Raw genomic sequence first — 12,804 nt, 5'->3', positions numbered from 1 at the left:
TCCTCCGCCCTGGGGACCCTCTTCCTCCGCCCTGGGGACCCTCTTCCTCCGCCCTGGGGACCCTCTTCCTCCGCCCCGGGGACCCTCTTCCTCCGCCCCGGGGACCCTCTTCCTCCGCCCCGGGGACACTCTTCCTCCGCCCCGGGGACACTCCTCCTCCTCCTCCTCCGGCCTGGGGACACTCCTCCTCCTCCGCCCTCAGGACCACTCCTCCGCCCTGGGGACCCTGTTCCTCCGCCCTGGGGACACTCCTCCACCCCGGGGACACTCCTCTTCCTCTGCCCTGGGGCCCTCTTCCTCTGCCCTGGGGACCACTTCTCCGCCCTGGGGACCCTGTTCCTCTGCCCTGGTGACGCTCCTCCTCCTCCGCCCTGGGGACACTCCTCCTCCACCCTGGGGACCCTCTTCCTCCACCCTCGGGACCACTCCTCTGCCCTGGGGACACTCCTCCTCCTCCGCCCTGGGGACCCTCTTCCTCCGCCCTGGGGAGCCTCTTCCTCCGCCCTGGGGAGCCTCTTCCTCCGCCCTGGGGAGCCTCTTCCTCCGCCCTGGGGACCACTCCTCCGCCCTGGGGACCCTGTTCCTCCGCCCTGGTGATGCGCCTCCTCCTCCGCCCTGGGGACACTCCTCCTCCTCCTCTGCCCTGAGGACCCTCGGGACCACTCCTCTGCCCTGGGACCCTCTTCCTCTGCCCTGGGGACCCTCTTCCTCCGCCCTGGGGACCCTGTTCCTCCGCCCCGGGGACACTCCTCCTCCTCCTCCGCCCTGGCAACACTCCTCCTCCTCCGCCCTGGGGACCCTCTTCCTCCACCCTCGGGACCACTCCTCCGCCCTGGGGACCCTGTTCCTCCGCCCTGGGGACACTCCTCCTCCTCCGCCCTGAGGACCCTCGGGACCACTCCTCTGCTCTGGGACCCTCTTCCTCTGTCCTGGGGACCCTGTTCCTCCACTCTGGGGAGACTCCCCCTCCCCAGCCCTGGGAATCGGAGCTCCTCCCTGTCCTGGAGAGACACTCCTCCGCCCTGGGGAACCTCCTGGGGGGGGCGGGGGGGAGGGGGGAGAGGGGTGGGGGTCATCGCTCTGTGGTGGAAACAGGTTTTCGCTGTGAGGAGCCTGCGGAGGGGAATCAGACCACGAAGGTGGGCTTCGACACGCCAGGCGAGACCCCGGGGATGGGGGAGTAGAGGGGGGCCGGCTCGGGAGTCGGAGTCGGAAGCAAGTCCATCGTCTTCACCGGGCCGTACGACGCCGGGTCGTGGGCTCTGCGAGCCTGGTGTACTTTGTAACTCCGCACAGAGCGGATACTAGAGGCACGGCTCACAGGGGCTGCGGAGTCCTCCCTGAGACAGAGAGAGAGAGACAGGATTTATACTCTCACACCGTGTAGAGGGAGCTTTACTCTGTGTCTAACCCCGTGCTGTACCTGTCCTGGGAGTGTTTGATGGGGGACAGTGTAGAGGGAGCTTTACTCTGTATCTAACCCCGTGCTGTACCTGTCCTGGGAGTGTTTGATGGGGGGACAGTGTAGAGGGAGCTTTACTCTGTGTCTAACCCCGTGCTGTACCTGTCCTGGGAGTGTTTGATGGGGACAGTGTAGAGGGAGCTTTACTCTGTATCTAACCCCGTGCTGTACCTGTCCTGGGAGTGTTTGATGGGGGACAGTGTAGAGGGAGCTTTACTCTGTATCTAACCCCGTGCTGTACCTGTCCTGGGAGTGTTTGATGGGGGGGACAGTGTAGAGGGAGCTTTACTCTGTATCTAACCCCGTGCTGTACCTGTCCTGGGAGTGTTTGATGGGGACAGTGTAGAGGGAGCTTTACTCTGTGTCTAACCCCGTGCTGTACCTGTCCTGGGAGTGTTTGATGGGGGACAGTGTAGAGGGAGCTTTACTCTGTGTCTAACCCCGTGCTGTACCTGTCCTGGGAGTGTTTGATGGGGACAGTGTAGAGGGAGCTTTACTCTGTATCTAACCCCGTGCTGTACCTGTCCTGGGAGTGTTTGATGGGGGACAGTGTAGAGGGAGCTTTACTCTGTATCTAACCCCGTGCTGTACCTGTCCTGGGAGTGTTTGATGGGGACAGTGTAGAGGGAGCTTTACTCTGTATCTAACCCCGTGCTGTACCTGTCCTGGGAGTGTTTGATGGGGACAGTGTAGAGGGAGCTTTACTCTGTATCTAACCCCGTGCTGTACCTGTCCTGGGAGTGTTTGATGGGGGACAGTGTAGAGGGAGCTTTACTCTGTATCTAACCCCGTGCTGTACCTGTCCTGGGAGTGTTTGATGGGGGGACAGTGTAGAGGGAGCTTTACTCTGTATCTAACCCCGTGCTGTACCTGTCCTGGGAGTGTTTGATGGGGACAGTGTAGATGGAGCTTTACTCTGTATCTAACCCCGTGCTGTACCTGTCCTGGGAGTGTTTGATGGGGGGACAGTGTAGAGGGAGCTTTACTCTGTATCTAACCCCGTGCTGTATCTGTCCTGGGAGTGTTTGATGGGGGACAGTGTAGAGGGAGCTTTACTCTCTATCTAACCCCGTGCTGTACCTGTCCTGGGAGTGTTTGATGGGGGACAGTGTAGAGGGAGCTTTACTCTGTATCTAACCCCGTGCTGTACCTGTCCTGGGAGTGTTTGATGGGGGACAGTGTAGAGGGAGCTTTACTCTGTATCTAACCCCGTGCTGTACCTGTCCTGGGAGTGTTTGATGGGGACAGTGTAGAGGGAGCTTTACTCTGTATCTAACCCCGTGCTGTACCTGTCCTGGGAGTGTTTGATGGGGACAGTGTAGAGGGAGCTTTACTCTGTGTCTAACCCCGTGCTGTACCTGTCCTGGGAGTGTTTGATGGGGACAGTGTAGAGGGAGCTTTACCCTGTATCTAACCCCGTGCTGTACCTGTCCTGGGAGTGTTTGATGGGGGACAGTGTAGAGGGAGCTTTACTCTGTATCTAACCCCGTGCTGTACCTGTCCTGGGAGTGTTTGATGGGGGACAGTGTAGAGGGAGCTTTACTCTGTATCTAACCCCGTGCTGTACCTGTCCTGGGAGTGTTTGACGGGGGACAGTGTAGAGGGAGCTTTACTCTGTATCTAACCCCGTGCTGTACCTGTCCTGGGAGTGTTTGATGGGGGACAGTGTAGAGGGAGCTTTACTCTGTATCGAACCCCGTGCTGTACCTGTCCTGGGAGTGTTTGATGGGGGGACAGTGTAGAGGGAGCTTTACTCTGTATCTAACCCCGTGCTGTATCTGTCCTGGGAGTGTTTGATGGGGGACAGTGTAGAGGGAGCTTTACTCTCTATCTAACCCCGTGCTGTACCTGTCCTGGGAGTGTTTGATGGGGGACAGTGTAGAGGGAGCTTTACTCTGTATCTAACTCCGTGCTGTACCTGTCCTGGGAGTGTTTGATGGGGGACAGTGTAGAGGGAGCTTTACTCTGTATCTAACCCCGTGCTGTACCTGTCCTGGGAGTGTTTGATGGGGACAGTGTAGAGGGAGCTTTACTCTGTATCTAACCCCGTGCTGTACCTGTCCTGGGAGTGTTTGATGGGGACAGTGTAGAGGGAGCTTTACTCTGTGTCTAACCCCGTGCTGTACCTGTCCTGGGAGTGTTTGATGGGGACAGTGTAGAGGGAGCTTTACCCTGTATCTAACCCCGTGCTGTACCTGTCCTGGGAGTGTTTGATGGGGGGACAGTGTAGAGGGAGCTTTACTCTGTATCTAACCCCGTGCTGTTCCTGTCCTGGGAGTGTTTGATGGGGGGACAGTGTAGAGGGAGCTTTACTCTGTGTCTAACCCCGTGCTGTACCTGTCCTGGGAGTGTTTGATGGGGGACAGTGTAGAGGGAGCTTTACTCTGTATCTAACCCCGTGCTGTACCTGTCCTGGGAGTGTTTGATGGGGACAGTGTAGAGGGAGCTTTACTCTGTATCTAACCCCGTGCTGTACCTGTCCTGGGAGTGTTTGACGGGGGACAGTGCAGAGGGAGCTTTACTCTGTATCTAACCCCGTGCTGTACCGGTCCTGGGAGTGTTTGACGGGGGACAGTGTAGAGGGAGCTTTACTCTGTATCTAACCCCGTGCTGTACCTGTCCTGGGAGTGTTTGATGGGGGGACAGTGTAGAGGGAGCTTTACTCTGTATCTAACCCCGTGCTGTACCTGTCCTGGGAGTGTTTGATGGGGGGACAGTGTAGAGGGAGCTTTACTCTGTATCTAACCCCGTGCTGTACCTGTCCTGGGAGTGTTTGATGGGGACAGTGTAGAGGGAGCTTTACTCTGTATCTAACCCCGTGCTGTACCGGTCCTGGGAGTGTTTGATGGGGGACAGTGTAGAGGGAGCTTTACTCTGTATCTAACCCCGTGCTGTACCTGTCCTGGGAGTGTTTGATGGGGACAGTGTAGAGGGAGCTTTACTCTGTATCTAACCCCGTGCTGTACCTGTCCTGGGAGTGTTTGATGGGGGACAGTGTAGAGGGAGCTTTACTCTGTATCTAACCCCGTGCTGTACCCGTCCTGGGAGTGTTTGATGGGGGACAGTGTAGAGGGAGCTTTACTCTGTATCTAACCCCGTGCTGTACCCGTCCTGGGAGTGTTTGATGGGGGACAGTGTAGAGGGAGCTTTACTCTGTATCTAACCCCGTGTTGTACCTGTCCTGGGAGTGTTTGATGTGGGACAGTGTAGAGGGAGCTTTACTCTGTATCTAACCCCGTGCTGTACCTGTCCTGGGAGTGTTTGATGGGGGACAGTGTCGAGGGAGCTTTACTCTGCATCTAACCCCGTGCTGTACCTGTCCTGGGAGTGTTTGATGGGGACAGTGTAGAGGGAGCTTTACTCTGTATCTCACCCCGTGCTGTACCTGTCCGGGGAGTGTTTGTGGGGGACAGTGTAGAGGGAGCTTTACACTGTATCTAACCCCATGCTGTACCTGTCCTGGGAGTGTTTGATGGGGGACAGTGTAGAGGGAACTTTACTCTGTATCTAACCCCGTGCTGTACCTGTCCTGGGAGTGTTTGATGGGGACAGTGTAGAGGGAGCTTTACTCTGTATCTAACCCCGTGCTGTCCCTGTCTGGGAGTGTTTGATGGGGGACAGTGTAGAGGGAGCTTTACTCTGTATCTAACCCCGTGCTGTACCTGTCCTGGGAGTGTTTGATGGGGGACAGTGTAGAGGGAGCTTTACTCTGTATCTAACCCCGTGCTGTACCTGTCCTGGGAGTGTTTGATGGGGACAGTGTAGAGGGAGCTTTACTCTGTATCTAACCCCGTGCTGTACCTGTCCTGGGAGTGTTTGATGGGTGACAGTGCAGAGGGAGCTTTACTCTGTATCTAACCCCGTGCTGTACCTGTCCTGGGAGTGTTTGATGGGGGACAGTGTCGAGGGAGCTTTACTCTGTATCTAACCCCGTGCTGTACCTGTCCTGGGAGTGTTTGATGGGGACAGTGTAGAGGGAGCTTTACTCTGTATCTCACCCCGTGCTGTACCTGTCCGGGGAGTGTTTGATGGGGGACAGTGTAGAGGGAGCTTTACTCTGTATCTAACCCCATGCTGTACCTGTCCTGGGAGTGTTTGATGGGTGACAGTGTAGAGGGAGCTTTACTCTGTATCTAACCCCGTGCTGTACCTGTCCTGGGAGTGTTTGATGGGGGACAGTGTCGAGGGAGCTTTACTCTGCATCTAACCCCGTGCTGTACCTGTCCTGGGAGTGTTTGATGGGGACAGTGTAGAGGGAGCTTTACTCTGTATCTCACCCCGTGCTGTACCTGTCCGGGGAGTGTTTGATGGGGGACAGTGTAGAGGGAGCTTTACTCTGTATCTAACCCCATGCTGTACCTGTCCTGGGAGTGTTTGATGGGGACAGTGTAGAGGGAGCTTTACTCTGTATCTAACCCCGTGCTGTACCTGTCCTGGGAGTGTTTGATGGGGACAGTGTAGAGGGAGCTTTACTCTGTATCTCACCCCGTGCTGTACCTGTCCTGGGAGTGTTTGATGGGGGACAGTGTAGAGGGAGCTTTACTCTGTATCTAACCCCGTGCTGTACCTGTCCTGGGAGTGTTTGATGGGGACAGTGTAGAGGGAGCTTTACTCTGTATCTCACCCCGTGCTGTACCTGTCCTGGGAGTATTTGATGGGGACAGTGTAGAGGGAGCTTTACTCTGTATCTAACCCCGTGCTGTACCTGTCCTGGGAGTGTTTGATGGGGGCCAGTGTAGAGGGAGCTTTACTCTGTATCGAACCCCGGGCTGTGTCAGTAATACTGACCTTTGTTCCAGATGATCGAGGAAGCCATCGGACAGTAAGTGTCCGAGTGTTGCTGTGACGACACTTGTTGGGCTGGCGAGCAGGGGGAGACACTGGTAAGGGACCGCAGTGAAGACCAGAGTGGCCAGTCCCAGGAAGGCGACCATACCTGCCAGAGAGAGAGAGAGAGAGAGAGGGAGAGGGGTCACAGAACGCCTGCCTTGACATGAACAACTCCGAATGCCAAAGGGGGGTCTGAAAGTGACACGGGAGGGAGAGGGTCCGAGTGGGGGGGCGAATCCGAGCGAGGGTGCGAGGGGTGTCTGAACGAGAGTGCTGGGATGGGAGGGGGGGTCTGAGCCGAGAGAGGGTGTGAGAGGGAGAGGTAGTGAAGGGAGGGGAGTGCAACAGAGGGGCGAAAGGCAGAGAGGGAGAGACGGGGTGGATGTGAAAGAGTGGTGTGTGTGTGTGCGCGTGCGTGGCTGGGTGGAACAGGGGGAGATTGGGGGTAGGGGAGATGGCCGGGTGGAACAGGGGGAGATTGGGGGGGGTGCGGGGAGATGGCTGGGTGGAACAGGGGGAGATTGGGGGGGGTGCGGGGAGATGGCCGGGTGGAACAGGGGGAGACTGGGGGGGGTGCGGGGAGATGGCCGGTGGAACAGGGGGAGATTGGGGGGGGGGGGGGGGGAGATGGCCGTGTGGAACAGGGGGAGATTGAGGGGGGTGCGGGGAGATGGCCGGGTGGAACAGGGGGAGACTGGGGGGGGGTGCGGGGAGATGGCCGTGTGGAACAGGGGGAGACTGGGGGGGGGTGCGGGGAGATGGCCGTGTGGAACAGGGGGAGATTGGGGGGGGTGCGGGGAGATGGCCGGTGGAACAGGGGGAGACTGGGGGGGGGGTGCGGGGAGATGGCCGTGTGGAACAGGGGGAGATTGGGGGGGGTGCGGGGAGATGGCCGTGTGGAACAGGGGGAGATTGGGGGGGGTGCGGGGAGATGGCCGGTGGAACAGGGGGAGACTGGGGGGGGGGTGCGGGGAGATGGCCGGGTGGAACAGGGGGAGACTGGGGGGGGGGGGGGAGATGGCCGTGTGCAACAGGGGGAGATTGGGGGTAGGGGAGATGGCCGGGTGGAACAGGGGGAGACTGGGGGGGGGTGCGGGGAGATGGCCGGTGGAACAGGGGGAGATTGGGGGGGGGGGGGGGAGATGGCCGTGTGGAACAGGGGGAGATTGGGGGGGGTGCGGGGAGATGGCCGGGTGGAACAGGGGGAGACTGGGGGGGGGGTGCGGGGAGATGGCCGTGTGGAACAGGGGGAGACTGGGGGGGGGTGCGGGGAGATGGCCGTGTGGAACAGGGGGAGACTGGGGGGGGGTGCGGGGAGATGGCCGGTGGAACAGGGGGAGATTGGGGGGGGTGCGGGGAGATGGCCGGGTGGAACAGGGGGAGATTGGGGGGGGTGCGGGGAGATGGCCGGTGGAACAGGGGGAGATTGGGGGGGGTGCGGGGAGATGGCCGGGTGGAACAGGGGGAGATTGGGGGGGGTGCGGGGAGATGGCCGGGTGGAACAGGGGGAGATTGGGGGGGGGTGCGGGGAGATGGCCGGTGGAACAGGGGGAGACTGGGGGGGGGTGGGGGGAGATGGCCGGTGGAACAGGGGGAGACTGGGGGGGGGTGCGGGGAGATGGCCGGTGGAACAGGGGGAGACTGGGGGGGGGTGCGGGGAGATGGCCGGGTGGAACAGGGGGAGACTGGGGGGGGGTGCGGGGAGATGGCCGGTGGAACAGGGGGAGACTGGGGGGGGGTGCGGGGAGATGGCCGGGTGGAACAGGGGGAGATTGGGGGGGGTGCGGGGAGATGGCCGGTGGAACAGGGGGAGACTGGGGGGGGGGTGCGGGGAGATGGCCGGGTGGAACAGGGGGAGATTGGGGGGGGTGCGGGGAGATGGCCGGTGGAACAGGGGGAGACTGGGGGGGGGGGGGGAGATGGCCGGGTGGAACAGGGGGAGATTGGGGGGGGGGGAGATGGCCGGTGGAACAGGGGGAGACTGGGGGGGGGGGGGGAGATGGCCGGGTGGAACAGGGGGAGACTGGGGGCGGGTGCGGGGAGATGGCCGGTGGAACAGGGGGAGACTGGGGGGGGGGGGGAGATGGCCGGGTGGAACAGGGGGAGACTGGGGGGGGGTGGGGGGAGATGGCCGGTGGAACAGGGGGAGACTGGGGGGGTGCGGGGAGATGGCCGGTGGAACAGGGGGAGACTGGGGGGGGGGGGGGGGAGATGGCCGGTGGAACAGGGGGAGACTGGGGGGGGGGTGCGGGGAGATGGCCGGTGGAACAGGGGGAGACTGGGGGGGGGGTGCGGGGAGATGGCCGGGTGGAACAGGGGGAGACTGGGGGGGGGTGGGGGGAGATGGCCGGTGGAACAGGGGGAGACTGGGGGGGTGCGGGGAGATGGCCGTGTGGAACAGGGGGAGACTGGGGGGGGGGTGCGGGGAGATGGCCGGGTGGAACAGGGGGAGACTGGGGGGGGGTGCGGGGAGATGGCCGGTGGAACAGGGGGAGATTGGGGGGGGGTGGGGGGAGATGGCCGTGTGGAACAGGGGGAGACTGGGGGGGGGTGCGGGGAGATGGCCGTGTGGAACAGGGGGAGATTGGGGGGGGGTGCGGGGAGATGGCCGTGTGGAACAGGGGGAGATTGGGGGGGGTGCGGGGAGATGGCCGGTGGAACAGGGGGAGACTGGGGGGGGGGTGCGGGGAGATGGCCGGGTGGAACAGGGGGAGACTGGGGGGGGTGCGGGGAGATGGCCGGTGGAACAGGGGGAGATTGGGGGGGGGGGGGGAGATGGCCGTGTGCAACAGGGGGAGATTGGGGGTAGGGGAGATGGCCGGGTGGAACAGGGGGAGACTGGGGGGGGGTGCGGGGAGATGGCCGGTGGAACAGGGGGAGATTGGGGGGGGGGGGGGGAGATGGCCGTGTGGAACAGGGGGAGATTGGGGGGGGTGCGGGGAGATGGCCGGGTGGAACAGGGGGAGACTGGGGGGGGGTGCGGGGAGATGGCCGTGTGGAACAGGGGGAGACTGGGGGGGGGTGCGGGGAGATGGCCGTGTGGAACAGGGGGAGACTGGGGGGGGGTGCGGGGAGATGGCCGTGTGGAACAGGGGGAGACTGGGGGGGGGTGCGGGGAGATGGCCGTGTGGAACAGGGGGAGACTGGGGGGGGGTGCGGGGAGATGGCCGTGTGGAACAGGGGGAGACTGGGGGGGGGGTGCGGGGAGATGGCCGGTGGAACAGGGGGAGATTGGGGGGGGGTGCGGGGAGATGGCCGGTGGAACAGGGGGAGATTGGGGGGGGTGCGGGGAGATGGCCGGGTGGAACAGGGGGAGACTGGGGGGGGGTGCGGGGAGATGGCCGTGTGGAACAGGGGGAGACTGGGGGGGGGTGCGGGGAGATGGCCGTGTGGAACAGGGGGAGACTGGGGGGGGGTGCGGGGAGATGGCCGTGTGGAACAGGGGGAGACTGGGGGGGGGTGCGGGGAGATGGCCGTGTGGAACAGGGGGAGACTGGGGGGGGGTGCGGGGAGATGGCCGGGTGGAACAGGGGGAGATTGGGGGGGGTGCGGGGAGATGGCCGGGTGGAACAGGGGGAGATTGGGGGGGGTGCGGGGAGATGGCCGGTGGAACAGGGGGAGACTGGGGGGGGGGTGCGGGGAGATGGCCGGGTGGAACAGGGGGAGACTGGGGGGGGTGGGGGGAGATGGCCGGTGGAACAGGGGGAGACTGGGGGGGGTGGGGGGAGATGGCCGGTGGAACAGGGGGAGACTGGGGGGGGGGGGGGAGATGGCCGGGTGGAACAGGGGGAGACTGGGGGGGTGCGGGGAGATGGCCGGTGGAACAGGGGGAGACTGGGGGGGGGGGGGGAGATGGCCGGGTGGAACAGGGGGAGACTGGGGGCGGGTGCGGGGAGATGGCCGGTGGAACAGGGGGAGACTGGGGGGGGGGGGGAGATGGCCGGGTGGAACAGGGGGAGACTGGGGGGGGGTGGGGGGAGATGGCCGGTGGAACAGGGGGAGACTGGGGGGGTGCGGGGAGATGGCCGGTGGAACAGGGGGAGACTGGGGGGGGGGGGGGAGATGGCCGGTGGAACAGGGGGAGACTGGGGGGGGGGGGGGAGATGGCCGGTGGAACAGGGGGAGACTGGGGGGGGGGTGCGGGGAGATGGCCGGTGGAACAGGGGGAGACTGGGGGGGGGGTGCGGGGAGATGGCCGGTGGAACAGGGGGAGACTGGGGGGGGGGTGCGGGGAGATGGCCGGTGGAACAGGGGGAGATTGGGGGGGGGTGCGGGGAGATGGCCGGTGGAACAGGGGGAGACTGGGGGGGGGGTGCGGGGAGATGGCCGGGTGGAACAGGGGGAGATTGGGGGGGGGTGCGGGGAGATGGCCGGGTGGAACAGGGGGAGACTGGGGGGGGGTGGGGGGAGATGGCCGGTGGAACAGGGGGAGACTGGGGGGGTGCGGGGAGATGGCCGTGTGGAACAGGGGGAGACTGGGGGGGGGGTGCGGGGAGATGGCCGGTGGAACAGGGGGAGACTGGGGGGGGGGGGGAGATGGCCGGTGGAACAGGGGGAGACTGGGGGGGGGGGGGGAGATGGCCGGGTGGAACAGGGGGAGACTGGGGGGGGGTGCGGGGAGATGGCCGGGTGGAACAGGGGGAGACTGGGGGGGGGGTGGGGGGAGATGGCCGGGTGGAACAGGGGGAGACTGGGGGGGGGTGCGGGGAGATGGCCGGGTGGAACAGGGGGAGATTGGGGGGGGTGCGGGGAGATGGCCGGTGGAACAGGGGGAGACTGGGGGGGGGTGGGGGGAGATGGCCGGTGGAACAGGGGGAGATTGGGGGGGGTGGGGGGAGATGGCCACCGATGCAGGGCTGAAGACTGACCTGAGGGAGAGATAACATCCCAGTCAGGAACGGGGCTGGGCTGGCCTGGCCTCGGCGTCTCCCCTTCCATCACCGGCCTATCCCCCGTCAGCTGGAGGACCCGGGCCAGCCGGTGCCAGGAGCTGGTCCACAATTCAGAGTCTGCAAAGCCCGACAGTGCCACGGGCGCAGCCTGAGAGAGAGAGAGAGAGCTACCGTCACACAGAGAGAGAGCTACCGTCACACAGAGAGAGAGACAGAGAGCTACCGTCACACAGAGAGAGAGAGACAGAGAGCGCCCGTCACACAGAGAGAGAGAGACAGAGAGCTACCGTCACACAGAGAGAGAGAGAGACAGAGAGCTACCGTCACACAGAGAGAGAGACAGAGAGCTACCGTCACACAGAGAGAGAGAGACAGAGAGCTACCGTCACACAGAGAGAGAGAGAGACAGAGAGCTACCGTCACACAGAGAGAGAGACAGAGAGAGCTACCGTCACACAGAGAGAGAGACAGAGAGAGAGACAGAGAGCTACCGTCACACAGAGAGAGAGACAGAGAGCTACCGTCACACAGAGAGAGAGAGACAGAGAGCTCCCGTCACACAGAGAGAGAGAGACAGAGAGCTACCGTCACACAGAGAGAGAGAGACAGAGAGCTCCCGTCACACAGAGAGAGAGAGACAGAGAGCTACCGTCACACAGAGAGAGAGAGACAGAGAGCTACCGTCACACAGAGAGAGAGAGACAGAGAGCTCCCGTCACACAGAGAGAGAGAGACAGAGAGCTACCGTCACACAGAGAGAGAGAGACAGAGAGCGCCCGTCACACAGAGAGAGAGAGACAGAGAGCTCCCGTCACACAGAGAGAGAGAGACAGAGAGCTACCGTCACACAGAGAGAGAGAGACAGAGAGCTCCCGTCACACAGAGAGAGAGAGACAGAGAGCTACCGTCACACAGAGAGAGAGAGACAGAGAGCACCCGTCACACAGAGAGAGAGAGAGAGCTACCGTCACACAGAGAGAGAGAGACAGAGAGCGCCCGTCACACAGAGAGAGAGAGAGAGACAGAGAGAGAGACAGAGAGCTACCGTCACACAGAGAGAGAGAGACAGAGAGCTACCGTCACACAGAGAGAGAGAGACAGAGAGCTACCGTCACACAGAGAGAGAGAGACAGAGAGCTCCCGTCACACAGAGAGAGAGAGACAGAGAGCTACCGTCACACAGAGAGAGAGAGACAGAGAGCGCCCGTCACACAGAGAGAGAGAGACAGAGAGCTCCCGTCACACAGAGAGAGAGAGACAGAGAGCACCCGTCACACAGAGAGAGAGAGAGAGCTACCGTCACACAGAGAGAGAGAGACAGAGAGCGCCCGTCACACAGAGAGAGAGAGACAGAGAGAGAGACAGAGAGCTACCGTCACACAGAGAGAGAGAGACAGAGAGCTACCGTCACACAGAGAGAGAGAGACAGAGAGCTACCGTCACACAGAGAGAGAGAGACAGAGAGCTCCCGTCACACAGAGAGAGAGAGACAGAGAGCGCCCGTCACACAGAGAGAGAGAGAGAGCTACCGTCACACAGAGAGAGAGAGACAGAGAGCGCCCGTCACACAGAGAGAGAGAGAGAGCTACCGTCACACAGAGAGAGAGAGACAGAGAGCGC

General features: G+C 62.5%; 1 protein-coding gene across 1 annotated transcript in view; it reads right to left on the bottom strand.

Moving 5' to 3' along the window:
- Positions 1-1,126: 1,126 nt before the first annotated feature.
- Positions 1,127-12,804, bottom strand: part of LOC144489756 (serine/threonine-protein kinase 36-like) — a gene marked incomplete at its 5' end in the record, with an annotated part of 47,823 nt that continues 36,145 nt past the window's right edge. Inside the window, 3 exons of the mRNA XM_078207607.1 lie at positions 1,127-1,340; positions 6,251-6,398; positions 11,161-11,332. Of these exons, the coding sequence (XP_078063733.1) occupies positions 1,127-1,340; positions 6,251-6,398; positions 11,161-11,332 (534 nt within the window). The remainder of the gene's footprint in view (positions 1,341-6,250; positions 6,399-11,160; positions 11,333-12,804) is intronic.

Source organism: Mustelus asterias, unplaced genomic scaffold (genome assembly GCF_964213995.1).
Source record: "Mustelus asterias unplaced genomic scaffold, sMusAst1.hap1.1 HAP1_SCAFFOLD_2503, whole genome shotgun sequence".
Classification (NCBI taxonomy): Eukaryota; Metazoa; Chordata; class Chondrichthyes; order Carcharhiniformes; family Triakidae; genus Mustelus; species Mustelus asterias.
The sequence above is the reverse complement of the archived record's forward strand: the minus strand, read 5'-3'. Positions and strand labels throughout refer to the sequence as shown.